At 41.4% G+C, this 24,113-nt stretch overlaps 1 protein-coding gene across 3 annotated transcripts in view; it reads right to left on the reverse strand.

The window, feature by feature from the left end:
- Window positions 1–24,113, reverse strand: part of LOC117407053 (vascular endothelial growth factor receptor 1-like) — a 59,598-nt gene that overhangs the window by 25,175 nt on the left and 10,310 nt on the right. For all 3 annotated transcript variants that reach the window (XM_059030710.1, XM_059030709.1, XM_059030708.1), the window contains exons 4-13: window positions 22,756–22,880; window positions 18,488–18,650; window positions 18,076–18,212; window positions 17,537–17,705; window positions 16,717–16,834; window positions 15,836–16,005; window positions 13,835–13,991; window positions 6,182–6,302; window positions 2,053–2,161; window positions 557–862 (exon numbers count right to left, since the gene is read on the reverse strand). In XM_059030710.1, coding sequence (XP_058886693.1) covers window positions 557–862; window positions 2,053–2,161; window positions 6,182–6,302; window positions 13,835–13,991; window positions 15,836–16,005; window positions 16,717–16,834; window positions 17,537–17,705; window positions 18,076–18,212; window positions 18,488–18,650; window positions 22,756–22,880 — 1,575 coding nt within the window. The remainder of the gene's footprint in view (window positions 1–556; window positions 863–2,052; window positions 2,162–6,181; window positions 6,303–13,834; window positions 13,992–15,835; window positions 16,006–16,716; window positions 16,835–17,536; window positions 17,706–18,075; window positions 18,213–18,487; window positions 18,651–22,755; window positions 22,881–24,113) is intronic.

The following is a 24,113-nucleotide window of genomic DNA, read 5'->3' on the forward strand; positions in this document are numbered from 1 at the left end:
GCCAGGCTATTTTTGTCTGCCGCGATGCTGTAGTATATGCTAACAATTCCCTCTGTGTCCCATTTCCTGGCATTCCCTTGCTTGTATTCATTTATAAAGATCAGTCGTAAGTCATGCTTGGGACAGCTACTGTACACATGTGGACAGTCAATAAGCACTATACTGTATACAAGCTTAAATAAACCTCAAAAACTGCAGCTAAAGAAATGTAAAGTCTCCCGTAATTACTGGACTATAATGCATGGCTGAGCAGTCTTGGGGTACATTGTTTATATAACGTCCACCTCATGTATGATGTGCCCCTCTTGTACTGTACAGTACAGCATGCAAACCCTCTCATTAGATTTGTATCTATGTTACACAGTAAATGCCAGCAATTTAACTAAAAGATGTTCTACTGAAATTCTATTTAGATGATATAACGTTAATATCCATTCATAACACATAACACCCCAGTGTTTAAGAATATGCTTGCTAAACCTGTTTTAGATCCTGCTAGGTAACCTGGTAGGCTATTCCATGCATGTATAGCACTCTGTGTGAAGAAGGTCCTCACCTATAATGTCAATCCTCTTCTCCAAGCGCACCTCTTTCCCAGTGCGCCCGTGTCTCGCTGTGCAGACGTAGGTGGTAGAGTGCTCTTGGGAGACGTTCCTCATCTTCAAGAGCACGGTGTCTGAGTACTCCCCCTGCACCTCCTCTCTGCTGTTAGGAAGGGCCAGGCTAGCTCCGCTGTCAGCCCCACTCTCCATGGTCCAGGCAAGGTCGGTGTATAAGAACCTGTTGGCTTTGCAGGCTAGTCTCAGGTCTTCCCCTTCAGTGGGGACCCTCTCCAGTTCAATGCTGAACCCATTGGGCACCTCTGTGAAGAAGTACAGAAGGGAAGGAATGTGAGATGCAGCAATTCATTGATTTATAGATTATTGTTCGCCATGACTCGATTTAAAATCCATTGATGGATCATTCGCCCTGGTGTCCAGTTTTGAGACTCCCTTTTCTAATATATTATATTCATGTTTTCAATTGTTTTTGAAGGATTTCGTTTCTGCACATGTTTTTTAGTGCATAGGTTTTGAATACTGTGCTAGTCTTCTCAATGCATTGATTATTGATCGCTAGGGTCTAGTGGGCAAGCCTAGCCAACAATCTGATTGCCCTGCTATATTCTCTCCAACAAAGTTTGCCATTGTTAAAATAATACTAAACAAATACATATTGTTTCTTAATTATAAAATGTTCATCACCTTTTATAAGGAAAGCTTATAATCTCATGAAAGGTCAAGAACAATAAACAGAAAAGTCCACAAACTGCACACTGGGCTCACCTAGCACGTCAGACTGTTAACAACTACAGTAACCTCACTATTAAAGCCTTTGTTTTCACCTATAGTGACAACGTTCGATGCATGACTGGAAGAATTATGTAAGTCTTATTTACTTTAGCTATTTGAAACTTCCTGTGGAAATAGCTGCCTGGCTTCCTGATGGAAGATAGTGTTTATCTTTGCCAAGCACCACTTGGAATCTCAAAATAAAATGCATTTAGCGACATTGGGAAACCAGCAAGATAAGCTTGTTGGGTTCCTGTCTCACCCTGAGTAGCAGCTAACACACCCGCCCTCCCTCCGCAGCGCTGCGTGCCAGCACTGATCATTCCACCGCAAACAGCTGTTGCTATGGGAACGTTCGGCCTAGTGGTGCTGTATCAGCCCTGAGCCTCACAGTAGGTGCTTTTCCAATCAGTCCCACTCCTAATTCGGAACAAAATGTAATAAGACTGGTATGGTACAACAGTACAGTAAAGGTTTTTAATCGCCTCTCTAAAAACTGGTGTTGAAGGTATAGGTGGTAGCACAGGCGGGATTAACATTGTAATTATGTATAAGTACACATGTATTTACTAAGTAACTCATATGTAAATACACAGCAATTAGAGATACTTAATGTAAAGTGTTACTGCAAATATTAACAATGCAGGAATGAGTAGTTAAATGGATACTGCTGCTTCGTATCTGGGCAGTAGGGATCAGTTGAATACACAGACCCATATACCTGTGACGATAAAGTGGATGTTTCTTCTGTCCTTCCCCACCTTGTTGGTAGCCAAGCAGCGATAGACCCCAGAAACCTGTGCCTCAGCCAGCACCAGGACCCCCACCGTCTGTGGAAAAAACAACAGGGACATGACGCGGGCCGCTGAGCACCACCCATCTGTCTAAACAGTCACGTCGTGCGGGACTCAGAGTTTCCATGACTGCAGGGAAACAAAACTGCAATGCTGACTGCCAACAGAGAATCACCTTTACCACAACAGAGGCGTGAACTGGGGAATAAATCACAGGAAGAACACTCCCAGGGCTCCACTATATTATACTATCATTAACTGTATTACTGTCCAGATCTGTTAGAACACATTGCATGTATACTAATAATTTGATCTGCATCCTAGTTCCAGTGCCATTCTAAAACATTTATGTATTTTAATAAAGCTGTTTTAAATTAACTGTAGGGGGTCCGTGTGCATATACAGTATTCTTTATGAACTGTAGGGGGTCCATGTGCATATACAGTATTCTGTATGAACTGTAGGGGGTCCATGTGCATATACAGTATTCTGTATGAACTGTAGGGGGTCCATGTGCATATACAGTATTCTGTATGAACTGTAGGGGGTCCGTGTGCATATACAGTATTCTGTATGAACTGTAGGGGGTCTGTGTGCATATACAGTATTCTGTATGAACTGTAGGGGGTCCGTGTGCATATACAGTATTCTGTATGAACTGTAGGGGGTCCGTGTGCATATACAGTATTCTGTATGAACTGTAGGGGGTCCATGTGCATATACAATATTCTGTACTGAAAACACACTGCTAGTGGTGACTTGGTGACCTGCTAGATTGGATGGGGTTCTATCTTGTATTTTATTTTCTACTTTGCATCTTTAGATTTACTAATATGTTGTGTTAGAGTTTGTTTTTAAAATCAACTTTCTTTGCTCTTTTACTAGAGCTCTAGTTTTTTTTTTTTTTGCTTATTTTTTCCACTTTCAGGATTAACAGTTTTTTTGAAGTACAACAATATAAATAAAAAATTGAACTGTTTCTTCCTGGTCGCAAATCATTTCCTATGCAACTAGCCAATCAGAATCTGAGTCATTTGGGACCAGGAAGCAACTTTTTCTTCTATAACACGGTCTTTGAAATATCTATTCAAATATCTGCTCCAGATCACAGAAGGAGCAGCAGAAGAAAAGTATGACCATTGATAATATCACTCACGCTAAAAAAAGCCACAGCAAAGTGGTTAGAACCAAGGTCAATTACCGCAGTAATCCCGTTAGTATTTACAGCACGGGACTGCTCATTAGTCCCCATTACCTCGTTTTATTTTGGTTTTATTTGTATTTCTTTAGTTACAATCCTGCATGCAGTACATCTGTGCCGGAAACTCAGTGAAAACAGTCATTTCAGTGTGAGCCCATTTAGCTGGTGCACAGATGACTTCCTGTTTGGCATAATGATGCTGAGTAGCGTATTACTGAACCGATCACTCCTCGGTACAATAATACACCAGCAGAAAAACAAGACTTCTCAATACAATAGTGCTGAACTGCTTCCATAAAAAGCATGCTGCGCTACCTCAGAGCACTCAGCAGGGTAGTATGGGGTCAGTGCAAGGGAGCAGGAAGATCAGAAACGGGTTCGTCGCGCACACAGTGTCTCTTATTTTATAAGATGTCTTCTTGATACCGTGCAGAACGATGTCCTCTATAACAAGAGACACCCACACATAACGTGTTAACTTACTGTAACCCGCGACAATGAAGATTGCACTCAGGAAGTACTATTACATGCAAAAGTGTTATTTCATTTATTTCTTTTACTTTGGAATTGTGCTGTGTGTTCCATGCACGGAATGACAGCTGTACACAGGATGAGATGTACTGGGATTTTGACAAATCTTTAATCATTTAATAATATTTAATTAATGACAGAAATGAGAAATGATACTATATATATATATATATATATATATATATATATATATATATATATATAACAGTTCACCGTCACATTGACCAGCAGTCTCCTGTGCCAAACAACACAAATCGATACCTCATGCATTCTGAAGCCTTGAATGAGTGTCAAAAAAGCTGGAGCTCAACACCCATGTTCAGATAGCTATTGAATATACGGTCCAAGAAAAATAAGGGTGAGATGTCATGGCTACTGTACCGAATGAAATGGATTGATACTCCTGTGTTGTGTACTTCAAAACTAAAACAACACACCTCACCAAAACTAGTAAAATCCCCAAATAATCCTATCCAGGGCTTTTCTTTAAGAAATAATGGGTACTGTAAATACTGTGTATTTATATAGTAGTTACTTATAAATACATGTGTCCTTACACATAATTACAATGTTATTGTGCATAGTTACAGTGTACTCAATGTGTAAATCTTTTTGCATGATATAACCTTAACCATAACCATTTTCTGATACAATTGTGTACTTACATATATCCTACAAAAAGATTTACACATTAAGTACCTTATAACTATGCATAATAACATTGTAATTATGTGTAAGTACACAGTATTGACTCAGTAACTACTCTATAAACACACAGTAATTAGAGCACTTCATGTAAGGGATTATTAAATAACTATTTTTTGTTTATTTAGCAGACGATTTATCCAAGGCGACTTGCAGAGACTAGGGTGTGTGAACTATGCATCAGTTGCAGAGTCACTTACAATTACGTCTCACCCGAAAGACGGAGCACAAGGAGGTTAAATGACTTGCTTAGAGTCACACAATGAGTCAGTGGCTGAGGTGGGATTTGAACTGGGGAACTCCTGGTTATAAACCCTTTTCTTTAACCACTGGACCACACAGCCTCTTTATGTTTTATAAAGAAAAACGCTACATAAGTAAATAAGCATGAACAGTATTCAAGCTCTTACTAGTGTAACAGAGCGGAGGCTGGGCATGACCCGGCGACCCCACGCACAGCAAGGGAGCATCTTAACCACAGTGCAAATGAGCCAGGACAGAATGTGTAACAGCAGTGTGTCACACAGCGCGTTACACTAGCAACATTTTAAATACTTGATCTCAATTCAAATGTAGTCTGGATAAGCACATTGTTTTACCGGTATACTGCTTGAAATGCAGCAAGGAGATTAGTCAGTGATTCAATTCCAGTAATACAAACAGCCCTGCCCTGGCATTTGACATTATTTAGATACAAATATGCTGTTGGTTTTCATAACTTTGGTATAAACAGAACTCTTGAGCAGCGCTTGTGTTGAACAACGCCTTTCTTTAGACCAGCTGAATCAAAGGTGACGACAGCAACGTTCCTGGGGGGGTGTGGGCACCTAATTCTCTGGGAAAGCTTCATATCATAATAATAATAATAATAATAATATCTTGATTTTAGATATGTATTCTAATCAGATCAATCACAGATCATTGCTGATTCAGACAGACGTTTAAGGAAGTGTTGTTGCAACACTTGATTAATCAGTTTATCATCAAAGAAATAAATGAACGCTCGTTTCCTTGTTGCCTTGATCATAAGATCAGGTTTGCGCAAATACTGTCATTGCCGGGGCACGACGTGCACTCTTTCACAAATCTCAATTCATAGCAAATGATGGCTTATTGCTGTTTCTGGAAGGGAACTCAGAGATCTTGCAGCCAATCAGAGAACACCACATGCTAATTATTCGTACCTGACACTCTGCTCTATGTCACCTCGTTCTGTGTCTCCGCCCCTTCCAGGTTTTGCCTCGAGGGGGGGCTGCTCATTGGCTGCCTTGCTTTGACTATAGCCGACCAACAGGCCAACTTATTGCAGTAGTGGCAGCTACATTCTAATTGTAACAGAAAAACCAATCAAATCCTGTTATCCTTTTTTTGTGAAAATACACATTACATAAAGGTTGCATGTGTAAAGGGCAGTGTTGTGTGATGCGGATTCTGTCCCCTGTCGGTGAGATGAGATTAAAAGCTCTTAAAACCACGAATGCAGACGAGTCCGGCTCTTTTGCACAGTGGTTAAGACGCTCGCTCAGATTGGTTGACACAGTGATGTTGGAACCTCTCACTGGCTGAGCACACTAAAGGAGTGAGGACGGGTAGGTGTGTTGGTTGTGTGTCACACGCACCTTGTTCTTCCCTTCAAACACCTCTGTCCTCTCAGTGATGCTCAGAATCCTGTTGCCGGTGTGGTTGTAGTTCGGAGGCACTGGCAGAAGGGTTCTCTTGGTGGAAGGTGGCAGTTTGCAGCTTTGGAGAATAGAGGATGCGAAAAAGAAAAAAGAAAAGAAACATAATTAAATTGTTTTAATGCAGATGTGGTCACGTAGTGAAAAACACATGGAACAATATGAAACATACAGCTGGTTCCTGAGAGTGTCAAGAAAGAAACATGATGCAATACAACACAATACAATACAATACAATTCAATTTAACATTTATATAGTGCCCTTCATGTAGGCACCACAGAGCACTTTATATAAAAAGAATATATATATATATATATATAATCTATCTATCTATCTATCTATCTATCTATCTATCTATCTCTCTATCTATCTATCTATCTATATATATACATAATCTATCTATCTATCTATCTATCTATCTATCTATCTATCTATCTATCTATCTATCTATCTATCTATATATATACATACATACACACACATGCACATTTTTTGGGGGAAGGGGGAATGCTGTACACAAAAGGTTTAAATGATTAAAGAATGCATTTCACGACGTTTCAAATAACAGCCCTTCTTCAGCTGTGTAAAAAGAAAGAAAGGTCAGAAACATCCTGAAATAAAGTTATCCCTATCTATAGATTTGAAAACACTCACTGAATCTGCATCTCTAACACTTGAGGAATCGCATTCCAAAAGCAAGCCCCAGCTGTTTTTTTTTGTTTTGTTTTGTTTGTTTTTTTAAAGAATACAGTTCAAGAATTTAACACTCTACTTTCAACTTAGTGGGGACCGTGTGGCAAAATGGCTCCCTTCAATGTAATAAGCACACTCCCACTAGTACCAATTGCTTTTAAAGGTGGATTCAATCTAATTTATACAGGATCTATGTATGTTATTTTTTTGTATTTTTTTTTTATTGGCAACAATTGGATACAGCCCATAACTTTCCAAACGCTGTCATTCTCTTTGTCGTTCTTTTACCGTGTTCATTACAAGTGTAAGTTTTGAGTGTATCAGAAGGCAGCTGAGTGATGCTTGCATTGCAAACTGTGCACGTTACATCCCTGGGCTTTATGAGCAATGCTGCCCAAGGTGCTGAATAGTAGACTCTAGTTTAGACAAGACCCTTGCCCTGACACTGCAGTCTACCATGCTGGTTATTATCACAAGACCCTTGCCCTGACACTGCAGTCTACCATGCTGGTTATTATCACAAGACCCTTGCCCTGACACTGCAGTCTACCACGCTGGTTATTATCACAAGACCCTTGCCCTGAAACTGCAGTCTACCATGCTGGTTATTATCACAAGACCCTTGCCCTGAAACTGCAGTCTACCACGCTGGTTATTATCACAAGACCCTTGCCCTGACACTGCAGTCTACCACGCTGGTTATTATCACAAGACCCTTGCCCTGACACTGCAGTCTACCATGCTGGTTATTATCACAAGACCCATGCCCTGACACTGCAGTCTACCACGCTGGTTATTATCACAAGACCCTTGCCCTGACACTGCAGTCTACCACGCTGGTTATTATCACAAGACCCTTGCCCTGACACTGCAGTCTACCACGCTGGTTATTATCACAAGACCCATGCCCTGACACTGCAGTCTACCACGCTGGTTATTATCACAAGACCCATGCCCTGACACTGCAGTCTACCACGCTGGTTATTATCACAAGACCCTTGCCCTGACACTGCAGTCTACCATGCTGGTTATTATCACAAGACCCATGCCCTGACACTGCAGTCTACCACGCTGGTTATTATCACAAGACCCTTGCCCTGACACTGCAGTCTACCATGCTGGTTATTATCACAAGACCCATGCCCTGACACTGCAGTCTACCACGCTGGTTATTATCACAAGACCCTTGTCCTGACACTGCAGTCTACCACACTGGTTATTATCACAAGACCCATGCCCTGACACCACTGGTTATTTAATGCACGGCGCTTCTTGTTGGGACTCTCTAAGTTCACAGTGATACTCATTGCTTATTTACACTGCGGCTGGCTTATTTAGAGAAGCACAGGCTCACAGCCTAAACAACTGTGTTCAGTCGGTTCTCAGCCGCAGCCCAGGAAAAGCTCATGTATTTTGGTTACACCTCTGGTGAGAGCAGGGAAATCCTTCTCGACAGGACATGCAATGCTGTGTGAAGCTGGGGATGGGAGAGCTTTGAAACGCTGGGATTTGTATTGAGTCATCCGTGTTTACCGTAAGGGTGCAGACAAAACCCTCCTATAAACCTCACATCGTGCTCTCTCTCTCTCTCTCTCTCTCTCTCTCTCTCTCTCTCTCTCTCTCTCTCTCTCTCTCTCTCTCTCTCTCTCTCCCTCTCTCTCTCTCTCTCTGTGTTTGTCCAATCTTTGACTGTGGAAGCTCTGTTATAGATTTAGATTCTGTAATATGCTGGTTAAGTTGATATTACTTTTTGCTTTACAGAAACGTTACAAAGGTTTGACATTGTGGTGGATATTCAGCTATCTAGACCACTCAGTTGGTTATAAAGGAACCTTCAGAGTTGGAAAAGCATTTCATTTCTCTTCTGAGCATCGCAGTGTATCCTGTTCATGCTCCCTCCTGCAACAATGCCATCTCTCTGATTGAAATGAGTGGTGCACCGTGGGGACAGGAGACACAACCAGTGCTGCAGGAGGGAGTATCTGGATCCACTGTCATGCTAAGAAGAGATATTATATTCTCTTTCTCTGGGCGAAAGCTTTTGAGTTGAGTTGAAAAATTCATTCATGAGTCATGATTTGTGTAATTGTGCTAAACAGTGTTTTGCTGTGATGCAGAATACAGAATACAGAATGACAGAGGGCTAGATTCTCAAAGACAGTTAGTCCAAATCATCATTGGCACCATTCCTTGTGGCTTGGAACTTTTCAGGTTTCAGGAGACTAGGTTTCAGGCCACTGCATGGCACACCAGGGGAGACTTGGGGTTTGACAGCAAAGTTGTCTCAAACTAGGTCTCCTGGAACCAGGTTTCAAGCCACTGTTCCTGAAAAGGTGGCTTTGTGTTCCCTCAGCTTTTAGCCAAGCCGCTAAGTTAAATGATGTATTTTGTGGTTAGGTCATTTCACTTGGGTTTTTCCTTTCCTAACCTGTGTTAATTAAGATTTAGCACAAGAGCTTTGTGGGACCCCGCTAGTGTATGTGCACGTGTATTAACTAAGTAACTACTATGTAAATACATAGTAATTAGAGACATGTAAAATGTTACCGTTTACACTTAGGAAGGCCTCAAATGTTGTCACTTCCTGCTACCTAATCTTCTTGACTTAAAATGAGTTAATTAAGCTACTCAGAGTTATGACATGGATATAAATGGGTTTAGCATTCCTGTGAAATCCACACTGCCTATCTTCATGTTGTAATAGTGCTGTAAGGGCACACCACAGTGTTTTTACTGTGTGATTAAGAGAGGCTTTGTGTGAAGTGTTACCAGCAATCAAGAAATGCATGCCCTGCAGGTTCACTTCTGAAAGAGCACCAGAAAAAAGAAACAACACGGTGAGAATCAGTGCAAAAGTTTGTTTTTTTAATAGTTCAATTTCAGAACGCCATCGTTAGAAACAGTAAGACATGATTAGACTACACAGTAACACAACTGTTCATCTTAAATACAAAACTAAATAATCAGAATCAGAATTGACAATAAACCAATTCCTACATAAACTTTAGTCAATAAGTATGACAATTCGTATTAAATACCGGACTCATATATTATCAATTAAGACATCTTTATAAAATTAATATATTAAAAAATGACTGGCTTTGACCCTTATACTTGCTACATCTTTTTTCTTTTTTTTGTTTAAGGAGGTCCAAGGGTTGGCAACATACTGTATACACACTCAATCATTCAAACAGGCAAAAACAATACATTAGAATTACACTACAATGCAAACAATATTTTAAAGAGTGCATTCCTCAAACTGTAGGCAAAGACCAAAGAGTGTTTCAGAGCGGTATTAAATTAGAGAAAAAGAATACGCTAATGCAGGTATCGCTGAGGATTTCTGTAAGCAGCTCAGAGACAGCTCAAAGCATGCCTTCATGAAGGCAACACTGACAATGACGTATAGCAAACAGCTTAAACAATACACAGTGAAATCAATACTCGGGGTGTAACGATTCATTGTGTATCGACGAATCGTGATCCTTTCTTTACATGACATATCGGATTGTAATAGAGATATGTATCGTTTGTGTTGGGATACAAGACTGAAAGCCCAGCATTGCTCACTGTAGTTCACCGAGCGGTTTTTGAATGAAGAATAAGTGTGTTTTATAGTTGATATGAATACTTATTCTCTCCATCTCATTCATTGTTTGTCTTTTAATAAAATAGCCCATCTTCAAATGATCATTTGATCTTATTATGCATTAGCCCATGAGGATAATTGCATGCATCGTGATTCATATCGTATCTTGGCCTGCTTCTCATGATACATAATGTATCGCTCCACCCCTAATCAATAGCTGTGCTAGCTACTGATACACAGCATCTTCTTATCTGAGATATAAAGCATTAAGTTAAACAGCCTGGCAATGAGAAAACAGACTGCACAATGAATTAACAGCAAGCAATGAGTCATTTGGAAAAAACACACACTGGGCCAGATTTATCAAGGTCTGGACACCAAATGCAGAAAATCAAACTGCTGATGTTATAGAAATCATCACAATCTACTTAGGCATTGTTTTGAGTCCCTCAATTAAATGTCAGTTTGTTATATAGAGCATATAGAAAAAATGGTGCAAAGTGCATTTTGGAGTGAAGATAAATTGTGTCCGATGTTCTTTAACTGTAATACGTTTTATTTGTTGGTCTAAGTGTTTACATCCACTAGAAATGAAGTTATTGTTTTCACAATTATCCACACTTGGTAAAAGTACAACTGGTCGATCATATTAAACAAGTTAATTGGAAATCAAAGCACCAACATTCAAAATGAGGGTCTGTAAAGCATCTTAAAAAATAAATGTAATTTGACAAAATGAACAAGGAGTACCAAGAAACAAGCAGAATAAAACTACACAAAATACATATTCAAATAACTGCTGTATTGTAACTGTGGGTGAGATTCCCAAAGCTGTTTACTCCAAATCTTCATTAGTGCAATATTTTCAGAAAGGAAATACACACCCAATAAAAAATAAACCAATCCAAATTTAGTTTTAGGGGCTTCTAGCTAGTTATTCTTTACTAGTTTTACAATTGCTTTTTTTCCTTCAGAAACACTGCTAGAGTATGTAGCTTGGAGAATAAAGCCCGGTGTGTCTCATCTATTCACCTAAACATGCAGGTCAACATCACTTTAATTCATAAAAGGATGGAGAAAAAAAACACTGGCTTAAAGATAAGATGGAAATGACATGTCCAAGTCTGAGCATCCTCCTTCTGATTTCAGCGCTCAGGAGCGAGGGATCTAATTTGTCTTCATCCTCGCTGACACCGTGGAATTTGTATAACGATTAGAAAATCAGGCTCGCCTCAGGACTGCTTCCCCCTCTTGAGAAATCCGGGCTGACTGTTAACCCGCTGTGGCTGGTACAGCACTCAGAATACTCGCTTCTGCAGGGTCATCCGAAAGGCCATGGCTGTCACACAAAGTTCAGCCTTGAAATAATATGAATAATAATACGCTGTGCCTGTGAGCGAGCATCGTTGATTCTGAGGAGGGGGTAGAGCTGGGGTCTCAAGAATAGATCAAGCACTCAAGGAAGTAGATTGTGCCACGTTTGAAGACCAGCAGACAATCGTAGCGCTGGGAACTTTCTTATGTGGGGGAGGAAGTCAAACAACAAGAGGAAAGCGGCATATGCTCTGATTTCGCACAGGAAGCTCCCAGCACCTCCTGCCTGAGTGAGATAAGAAAACTCCCATGGCCTGCTCGCTACAAGGCCATCATCATCAGCCATTGCTTTTGACTGTCCTCAATCTATCCAGCAGCTCTCTCCCCTGCTCCTCAGCACACTGTCAGGCTACAGCAGCTTGAGCGCTACAAACAACGGCGCTAAAAGAAGCCTTAAGGTTGCATGCGCAATTGAGAAATGCAGGCTAGTGTTAACTGTGCTGCTAGGACAGCTGGGTCCCCTGTTGGACGGCAATGTGAATGAGATTACATGGCTTTAGTGTTCAAGTGCTGGATGGCCCATTCGTTGTCTTTCGTTTGGGTTACTGTAGCTGTTTGTTTAAGTCAGGGGGACAGCAACATGACAGGTGCTACGGTTGTACTTAGGCAATGGGTTTCCGCTGTCGTAGCGGAATTCATTCAAGAAGGCTATTTATTGATGGCTCTCCCAGTAATGAGTCTAGGAGTGTGGAGCCGCACCAGTGTTCTGTCACATCTTTTTGTCTTTATATCATTGTACTGTACGTGTGTGTGTGTGTGTGTGTCTGGCTGCATGAGCGTGTGCAGCCATTAAAGTAACTAGTATACAGACCGTATTTCAATGACTTGCTTTCCGGCTTCATTAAAAGTTTCTAAAAGCCTGCTGCGCTGTGTCAGCTATGAGTCAGAGTTTTGCATTTTTTAAATGAACACAGTGGGTTATTTCCCATGAGAAAATAAACATTTGGCACGTGATTTACTGTAACAACACCATGAGTATGCAATTGTTTCCCCCTAAATTTAGGGGCTGGAAGCTCTTTACTCTGATTCATCAGTCGCACGTTTTCCTTTTTGAAGAAAGTTACTACAATGAACAACTAGAATATTTAATTTAGGGTCTTGTAAACTGTTTCTTAATTTCCTTTCAGAAATAATAATAATAATGATTTGGAGTACATATATTTAGATTTTGGATAACACTCATCCAGAAACCCTTGTTTCAAGTTTATGAGAGGACTCAGAGCCCTACAGTGCTTAGATATGTCTAAAATGTAATGCTACTGTAGTATTTCCCCCATCTGCACAACAGAGGCCAGTGTTTTGAGCTGTGTGCAATGGAATGCTTTTTCGTATGAGTCTGTGAGGTTGAAAGCTGTTACCACAATGAATAACTCCACAGTGTCATAGCTAAAAGCACATTCTACAAAATCTGGAACAAGAATGGACTTCTAGCGATCCATAAGAAATGCTGATAAATTCCCCAGCCACTGCAACACACATACGCTCATACACACACATACACACACACGTACCCACACGTACACACACGTACACATGCGTCCGAAAGTAATAGAAATGCTATTCGCTGAAACATGTAAGAAATCCAGCTCTCATATTTGTCTTCAGATTGCGGAGAGAAAAAAAAAACACTAGCATTGTAAGAGTCCAGCTCCCAGTTTAGTTTCGTCTTTTCTGCATTCTTCTTCTACACCCGGATTCTTGTTGTAGAAACACAGAGATATTCAGATTTGCCAATTTAGGAACTTCTTTGCTGGGGCGTATTCGCAACTGCACTAGCAAAAGCGCCGTGGACAGCAGCAAAAGAACAGACGCCAAAAATATTACACTTGAACTGGATTCTTCTGAACAGCAAAGTCACGGCATCATCAAAGCCGTCATGTGGTAAAACCCCAGGCAACAATAGGAACATGAGCAGCAAAGTTAGAGCACTTACAGTCCCTTCGTGTTATTCCGAGCGCACGGGTGCCACAGCCACTGGATTCTGGGCAGTGGAAAGCCATGGGAAGTGCAGATCAGTGCTTGCTTGCTGCCCACAGGGTAGGTGCCAGGGTCTTGATAGGACACGGCCTTTTCACCAATCTGGGGCTTCACTGCAATGTGAAGCACACATACCATACAATATAAAAAACCAGCACTGCTGACATAGTAATTAAGTGGGTTCATATGGATTCTAGAGCAGCGAGGTCCTGCTTCTACCTAGCTGTGGAGGAGTGGGTTGGGAGTCATTGGCTGAGCTTACATTTGAATCCAGGATATCCTGTCTCTTATATCTCGTTTCCGCCAATTGACCGCCAATCCGAGCTAATCTGGGTTCTCCCGCATTACTACTGAACCCCCATTGCTAGCCTACCCGAGTTGAGTGATACGACTTAGTTTCCATGCATTGCGAGTTTTCGACAGATGTTGGCGGTTCTTTCCCAGCAAGCCTTGCGGCTAACATTAATTTGTTTACAAAACTGAAAGGATAGATGCCATTGCTTTGCTTCCGAGATTTCTTCTTTTTTTTCTTTTTAAATTTGGAATCTCCAATTATTTTACCCTCGATTTTCTCCAAATTTGGAATACCCAATTATTCAACCCGGCTCACCTCTGCAACCCCCGCATCCTCCAAAACGTGTGCCGTCAGCCATTTGCTTTTTTCCGCACTGCAAGCCCGCCATGAAGCCATTACAGAACTGCAGCATCGGAGGCCCACGCAGTTCTGAATTGAACTCAGGCAGGCCTGCAGGCGCCCGGCCAGCCACAGAGGTCGCTGACGTACGGTGAGCCAAGGATTCCCCAGATGACCTAAGCCCTCCCCGCCCGGGCAGTGCTTGGCCAATTGAGCGTCACCCCCTGGGAACTCCACGGTCAGTAGTGGAATAGCCTGGATTCGATTCGGCAATCTCCAAGCTATAGGGTGCATACTGCACTCCGGGCGGAGTGCCTCTACTGGCTGTGCCACTCCGGAGCCCCCTGCTTCTGACATTTCTAACAATACTTTTTGTTATAAAAAACCCCACGAGAATATTGAAGCATGGAGAAACATGCTCACCCTGGATTTAGATTAAATGTTTACGGCCACTCATCACTTGATAGGTCAGTGTTGTGACGTACTTCCACCCATCCCACCTTGGGAAAGGGTCCAAAAGAAAATCAGGGCAGCTGGGATTGGCAGCCAGTGCACGTCAGCTAAGTGAACATGGAAACGCAGTATCAGGGGCAGCAGGGTTTCAACCCGTGTTGAGTGGGGCACGGAAACAAGGTATTAATCATTTGCATCCGAGACAAACTGCCTCCTACTACAACAAACTCTGGTGGCAGGTCATTTAAAGGCACCTTCCTCTTTCTAGCAGTCACTGAAGTGATGACTCTGCATTACATCCACAAAGCGAACCAGTAGGAGCGCAGTGGAGCCTGGTACAACACATTCTGCATGCAACAGTCCAAAGAGCAGTCACTACAATTATGCCCCATTTCCACCTGCACCATTAATCCAATCACACTCCAATATCCAAGTGGGACTGCAGCCAGCTTCATCTGCAGTCTGCAATCCACAATCCAAGAAACCTGTTTGTGTCTCTTTTTTTGTGTGTGGTTGCTATTAACAAATTAATTTGCCAGCCTCCAATTCTTCCCTGACAGTATGATAGATTCACAGTCTACATATTATTTGTTCTGCAGCTCCTGCGTCCTTTCACATCAGACTCTCATTGAGTAGCTTCCATGAGTTGAAGAGATCAAGTTCTTTCAGCCTGCGAACCTAACTTGGGCTGACTTGAGTCCCAATGGAAATCGATTCGATCCCAATCCGATGGAAACGCACAAGTCTGATTTGAAACCGCTTTCAAGTCAGTACCAGTGGAAGGTGGGAATGTGGCATTCATTTTGAATGACGAACATCACAATACAGTTCATCACTGTAAGGCTTAGGCTGGGCAGAGGCTCTACTTACCATTAACAACCAGGGAGACAGTCAGGTTCCTGTACAGATTGTGCTGCTGGATCCCCAGCTTTAGGGTGTAACTCCCAGCGTCTTCTTCAGACACGTCTCTGATGATTAAGGTGTATCCGTCAATCTTGTAGCGAGCGCACTTCTCAGCAGCAATCATTCCATCTTTAAGCCTGTAGGAAACAACAGCCGCTTTAAAACTCTTCCTACAGCGTGGTGCTCAGAGATGTAGAGAAATGTTTCAGCTAGAACATCTTTCAATATTTTATACATCATAGCATAAAATATATCTATACTAGTAGAGTTGTATCTGTAACACTGTAGTTGATCTGTATAAATGGTTTTTTTTTTGGTACCACAGCACTATGTATCTGTAAATGTAATTTACTCCTATTACAACTTCACATGGATGGTAATAAATATTGAATAAAATCTGTGGCTTTAAGTTATCTTGATAGGCTGGTTCTACATACAGATACTATAACACAGATAATACATGAGCATGGTTCATTAACGACAGTGTGGTCTGTACAGTACATGGTTAATGACAGTGACTCCCATGTGGTCTGTACAGTACATGGTTAATGACAGTGACTCCCATGTGGTTTGTACAGTACATGATTGAGCATGGTTCATTAATGACAGTGACTCCCATGTGGTTAGTACAGTACATGGTTAATGACAGTGACTCCCATGTGGTTTGTACAGTACATGGTTAATGACAGTGACTCCCATGTGGTTAGTACAGTACATGGTTAATGACAGTGTCTCCCATGTGGTTTGTACAGTACATGGTTAATGACAGTGACTCCCATGTGGTGTGTACAGCACATGGTTAATGACAGTGACTCCCATGTGGTGTGTACAGTAAACGAGTCTCATACCACACAACCTCCGGGGAGGGGAATGCTTTCACTTTCATGGAGAGCCTGAAGGAGTCCTGACCAGCAGCCACCTCCACTGTAGGCCTGTGTCTGTATTTCACACTGATGAAGGGTTTGTCTGAGTAAGGAAACAAAACATGTTGGATACGTTACAATATGGGAAACACTTTACAATATGAGAAACACATTCATTACAATATGAGAAACACTTTCATTACAATATGAGAAACACATTCATTACAATATGAGAAACACTTTCATTACAATATGAGAAACACTTTCATTACAATATGAGAAACACTTTCATTACAATATGAGAAACACTTTCATAATAATATGGGAATCACTTTCATTTAGAGGCCGTTGTTATGTCTGTTCTTATAATACATTCTCGCAAAAAAAAATCAAAAAAGTTACATTGTTATTTTTTCTAACCATAATCTATAATAGTTCTTAGCATACTTAATAACATGTTTATAGATGTTATGCAACCCCATGTAATAGATATGTATACAGTGTGCACCACAGCGTGTCAGATTCCCTGCACATTTATCACACAGCTTTCCACTAAACTCGTCAGTAAATAAAGACACATACTGTACATTGGTCTGCGGGTAACCCATAAAGCACAGCGAGATTTCACTGAAGGCTTGCTCATGATTCTGAAAGAACACTGAGAAGATTTTATCCTGGCGTCTTTCTAATCTAATTAATTCCTTCCTACATGTTTTTTTCTAAGTTTAACTAATTTTCATGGGTAAAAAATGGAAAGATAAAAACAGGTCTGTTTCAAGACAAGCATATCAGTTTATTCCCGCACCATAAATAACGAGGGTGGTGTTTGTGTCTCTGGTGGAAGGGCCGCTCTGCACATTGCAGGAGTACACGCCCCTGTCAGTGTCCTTCAGCTGCTTGATGACCAGGACACTGTGGAAGATGTTGGAGCTGCTCTGATCAATTCTATTGGTGATGAGAGCAGAACTGTTTCCCTTTAAAGAAAACAAGGAGGGACTGTTACAAGAGTGAAGGGTAATGGTAATGTGATCAATACATTTCTAAATACTACTCGGGGAAGACTGGCGTGGAGCGCTATCAATTTATGCATAAATGCATGAATTTGCAGGCTGCTTTGTGACATGGACATTTTAAGAGCTAAACAAAGCAATTTAAATGCTGAATCTGTAAAAATGTCCTGTATGTCTGAAGGTTGCTTCGTGAGGTGGAAAGTAAATTATAATCCGGCTATGTGCATAGAACATATGGATTTTCAAATTGATCTACTCCAAATCAGAAACCGATAGCAGTTAGTTAAAATAGAGGGATTGGGGTTCTAATTAAACAAGCCAGTGTAATGCTCACCTTGCCTGGATAGTCCCAGGTGATCTGGACCCTGGCATTCCACTCCGCAGTAACAGTGCAGTTAATTGCTAGCGTCTCTCCCCTCAGCATCTTGAGTGGGTTAGTGGCGTTGAGGTACACGTCAAAGATTGTATTTGCTAAGTTAAAGAAGCATGAAGAACCATGAGAGCCCCCGCCACACATTTACAATTTAACAATCACAACACATTTAACAATCCCGGTCCTGGAGGGCAATTCCACTCCAGGTTTAACAGGTAAAATGACATCATGATCTACTTCAGGGTCTGGATGCAGGTTTAGTTGGTTCTATTAAACAATTTAGAACAGGGTTGGAATAAAGACCAGGAGTGGAAGGGACAGCTTTAGCCACCCCTGCTTTACATTTATTACTTTCTCGTGCAAATGGACCAACCTTGTCTGTGTGTTAAATATTTGGTGCTGTAGAGAACCCCGTTGGAGGTGGCCTCGCATGACAGAAGTCCTATAAACTGGTACGTGGGATCAGGGATGATGAATCCGTGTTTGCTGTTCCAGATAAGGTTTTTGCCATCGGGGATCAATCTTTCTTCTGGGAACTGAAGCAACAACGAATGAAAAGGTTTGTCAGATCCTCAGTTCTGTAAAACAACACTGGATCATATTATTGTAATTTCTGTGTGTCCCCCACCCTCTGAGTAAAGAATAAGGGGTTCAACGTAACAGAAAGCTGACAATGAACAAAGGAAGCACCGTGAGCATTCAATGAGCACTGTAGTTATTCCATGAAGGAGGACAGCCAGCCTCATGAGTGAAATAACCACAGCACTCCACAGACATCCATGGGGTGTTCTGTTTATGCAACAAGTACATTGGATTGAAAAGAAAGTATGTTTAAACCCGAACAGCTGAATCTGGAGAATTACCCTCCTTATATTAAACTCTGCATCTGCTTAGCAATGTGACAAAATTTAAACAGTGCCATTTGACCCGTTATTCTGTCGTTGGATTTGAATGAATGCAAGATACAGTACATTCAAGATATACAAGATATCTCAACACTTATAAACGAATGCATTCTGTGTCTGATTAAAAGTCTATTAATATGAATGAATTACCATCGCCAGCACTTATAAAAGTTATACTCTGCATTTCCCAGAGTTTACCCTGGTTTGCCATGCTCATTATTATACTTTACCATACCTCGCTGGTCTTTGCAATGCTTATCTATGTCTTGCCATGCTTTCACCATACTTTATTACACTTTGATAGGATTTTATTATGGTAAACTTTTATAAGGGATCAAACCTAAGAATAAACGGTTAAGACACTGAAGAAAACAGCTTGTTATGAATTTATGAATTTATGAATGTGTTTGAACTGTAACGGGTGGTTTAAGCATTATATGTAACTATGAATCACATAGTCTGTCGCGTGTCCAAAGCTCTCTGAGGATCAAAGAGGCAGTCCTGTGGAACAATGCTTTAAGCAGATCTACGGGAAGGGGGTGTGTACGGGAAAATGTACCCAATAATCATAACAGCGGATCAGCTAATGTAACACCAGTATTATGACATAAGATCTGTTGATTGTACTCTGAACTTGGCATGGTTGAAGATACACAAAACACAGAGATGCGAGGAAACAGGTGGGTCCATTGTATTCTCAATAGGAAACAATGATTCAAGTAAGGTACAGCATGCATCATTGAATGACCAGGTATACAGGAGCACTAAGTTTAGCGATAGGTACAGTCTAATGAGTACATTTCAACCTCATTGTGTGAATCCCACATATAAACATATCTTCGCTCCTAGTAGATAGCACTAGCTATCACATGACCAAGCCAGCTTCCTCTTCTACACCCAGGAGCTCGAGAGCAGATGTTAGCGAGCGACCTGCCTCTGGAGGACAAAGGCCAGCCCTGCAAGTGTCCGTTCTGAGCTCACAGGGCGCCTGGCCAGCAGGGTTCGCTGTAGCGTGAGGAGGAGAAACAGTCCGTCGGTTTTGCCTCTGTAACCCACGGGAGCGCCAGAGCCAATAAGATGATTCCTTCGGATTCCCCAGTGAAGATTGGTGACTCTGCACAGCCAGGACGCAAACCTGTGCTGTATGACTCACCCTGCACACCACCTGGCTGTGCTTTTACCAGGTGAGCCACTTGGTGACCCCTCACAAATAAATGTAACCGACGGCTCATTACAAATAAAAAGGAATCTGGTTGTAAATCATGACAAGCATAATTTTCTTTTCAAAGGCAAAAATCACAGATTACAATTCTAAATTTATATATATATTTCTGAGAACTTTATTGATGAGTTTTTCCTTTCTGAAAAAGATTCAGATGATTTGGGATAAAGAACTTTGAGAATCTAGCCAAATGCTGAATGTTGCATCTCAGATGAGATACATTGAGATATATTCATGTTTGTCAGCCTATATTTTGTTGCAAAGCCAAGCTAAAAACAATCCACTGGTATAGTTCCAGTAAGGCCTTAGACTTGTGGAAAATCTGTCATCTGCTGTTGAATACACATCAGCAAAGACCCAAAAGCTCCCTGTTCAAAAGAGCGATATCAGAGCCAGCAGCTCACATGCAAGCCAGGGCCTTTGAAAACACCCCCACCACCTCTCATTAAAACAAACTTCCTCTGTAGCCTCTGAGTCTAATTAAGGAAGGAAAACGGGAGCAATCATGCAAACCTCGGAAAGAAAGCGCACCGAGGCGTATTCCCAGCTTTACCCCGGTGGCAACAGAGCTTCCTACCAGCTTCATCTATATTACTTTCCTCCTCTGTTCAACGAAGACAATGAAAAAGCAATCAGGGATGCTGAATGAGCTGCCCTGACTGCAGTGAGATATTAAACGCAGCACACACTGGACGGGAAACGGCGATTTGGGCTAGTGGAACCAGGAGATCCTGAACTAATCTGAGTCACAGCCTAGTTAGAAATCTTATTCTACTGTATATGTAATAACTGCATTTTAATCACACATTGCTCTTTTATAATCTGCAATTAACTGAGCAGCAGCACCCATTTGGTAGCTCGGTAGATGGTTGGATTACAATTTGGATTTAGGCTAATCAATGTGTGTGAGAAAGCAAATGCAAGGACTGTCTGGGGTGTTGCCTGCTTTTTTTGTATGTGTATTTTCTTCTGCTGGTCCTCTAAGCCTAACCTTACCTCTAACCCTAGCCCTAACCCTAAGCCTAACCTTACTGTCATCCTGTGCACAGATCTTACAGAACAATTGTAAAGCAAAAAAAAAAAACTGCAACACTTTTCTATTCAATAGTAGTTCCTGAACACAATCTTCTTTTTTTATGGTGTATAATAATTTATAATTAGGGCATCTCTTATTGTATCAGAGATTAAGAAAGATAATTTCGCACATTGTGAGCAGACAGCTTCACTTCACGGGCCTCTCACCCAACAAGATGACATCACTAATACAATAAGAGACACCCTACACACAACACATTCTCTTATATAGCAGTGGTTTTATCCAGCAGTACATATTGTTTCTCCTGTGGAACATTAAGGTGTCAAGGACAGTCTGGCATTCTTCCATTTGTGAAGGCGTCTGCTAAATAAATGATCAGGCGAAGATTTCCTGACCTTTCCAGGAGGCAGTCCAGAAGGTACTTGAGACTGAGGAAAAGTAAAGCCATTACCAGAGTCTCGAGGTCGCTGCGGCGCTCCAGGGGAGAGACAGCTCTGATAAGACTTCATGAACAGTCACAAGTGTTATTATTATTATTTCTCCCTTGGCGGTACAGGAAGACAGTAGCGCCATGGCGTGCTGTTAGAGGAAGGTCCTTCTTCACTTAGATCGGAACTGAAACAACAGCCAAACTACTTAGGGAATGATGACTGAATCCTGCTCAATGGTATCCCAGACCACCAAAGTGACCCGCGATTCACGGGCCAGACCCGCAAGCTGACAATAAAACACTCACTGTACAATCCGCAAAATAAAACGTGTCTGAAACATTTGATTTCCAGCCTCAGTGCAGCACAAGACTAGAGTGTGAATAAGCAACTGAAGTTTGTCCTTCCCAACATATGATTGCATGTACTGTACACTCCATCCATTGATGGGTTCTTAATTCAAGTTGCAAATTGTATCATTTTAAATGAACCAATGTTGATTTCCAATGACATTTTTATAATTTAGGTCAGATTAACCATTGTGCAAAATGTTAGGGTTAGGATTATATCATGCAAAACAATGTTCACATTAAGTACATTGTAACTATGCATAATAACACTGTGATTATGTGTAAGTACACATGTTTTTACTAAGTAAATACTATGTAAATACACAGTAATTAGAGGCTCTTAATGAAAAGTGTTACCGAACTTCGAATCCTTTGGTAAAATGAGTTGTTTTTACAGCACAGTACCTTCACTCAATCATAACATTTTTTCCTATTTCTGCAGGTTCAGTTAAACGAAAACTAATGTTCCCCAAAACGAAAGCATGCTATTTAGAATCCTTCATTACTACGAATATACAGTACGCATTCTGAATCAGTATGCACTACAATTAAATAATAAAATACCCCTGATCACAAAGCCTCATAAAGATCACACACATACACAAACTCAGGAGCTGGAACTGCATTCCTAGATGCAGGTAAAGTTGATGACTGGTTTTAGTTCTCCAGCTCCAGGACATGCTGTTGATAAGGGACCTACCTTCTTTAGCGTGACGGGGATGTCAGGCGCAGTCACTCTGCAAGGGATGATAAGCTTGCTTCCTTCTGTCAGGTAGACAACCTCCGGGATGTTACTGTGCAGCTCCAAGAAGGGCTTCAGCGCATCTGAAACAAGAGAAAGCCACACCGTCGTTCAGAATATCACACTACGGGAATGTGTACCGGTTCACACCGTCGCTCAGAATATCACACTACGGGAATGTGTACCGGTTCACACCGTCGCTCAGAATATCACACTACGGGAATGTGTACCGGTTCACAGTACACCTGAGCTCCAATTTCACTAATTAAGTCTTTTTCTCACTAAGCTGCCTGGTATTTTGTCACAGACTTTCAAGGGGTGAAAGTCAACCAATGTGTCATCACAACTGTACTTGCCGTTCCCTATATATATAGACAGACGGACAGACAAACAGACTCCATATACCCCGAGACTGTGCTACATTATTATGGTCCTGAGCAAGTTTCAGCACATTTGGATTAGTTTTGATATACATTTCTCCCATATCCTATTGCTTCTAATCTTAACATTTCTATCAGATGATTCCACCGTTCTGCAGCAGAGGGAGGTTTTTCTTTCCAGTGCGCACAATTATTTACTTTGCCAATATGCTTGCTGAAAGTATTACCCTTTCTTTGTAGGTCACAGATTTTGTATTTCATTTTTAGAAATTTTAAAACAGTTTGTGTGAAGTTCGAGAAGTTGCCCTGATATGAAAACTTAACATGGTACAGTTATACACACTGTGACTGAAGGGAATATATTAATTAACTGTACAGTTGACTGAGCCAACAAGCTCCACAGGACATGAGTTCAACTGTATTAAAAAACTTTTCTTTTCTTTTTTAAGATATGTCACAGTGCCATTTAAGGTGGTGGGTGTTGTCCAGCCATTGTTTTGTTTTTTAATAAAAAAATAAAAAAAAACTGACCTGCACATTTAACAAAAGTACCCCAAGGACTATTTAATCCTGCATTTCCTTTACGCTTTGATTCTGAGGAAAGACTAAAAATGAACTTGTGTGTTATGGTAACGAAAACAGTTTCAGCTAAGACTGAAGGTGCGGCAAAGATCACGGGGGTCTTAATAACCATCGGCAGCGAAACAACGTACTGTGCTACTCCCCCGCGGCTCGTTCATTCTTATCACGAAACCAAAGGCGTCTTCCAAGCCCAGCAATGTGGTGCGCTGCGGTTTCCTGAATCATTGGAAGTGGTGAGGGAGAGTGGCAGACAGAGTGTCCCCAGCTAGCCGTGCCAATGGAACACCTAGGGGACTAGATCCACTCAAACCTCTCTTCTCTGCAGGTTATTATCCCAGCCACAGGAAGCTGACC

The sequence above is a fragment of the Acipenser ruthenus genome, chromosome 9, assembly GCF_902713425.1.
Source record: "Acipenser ruthenus chromosome 9, fAciRut3.2 maternal haplotype, whole genome shotgun sequence".
NCBI classification, from domain to species: Eukaryota; Metazoa; Chordata; class Actinopteri; order Acipenseriformes; family Acipenseridae; genus Acipenser; species Acipenser ruthenus.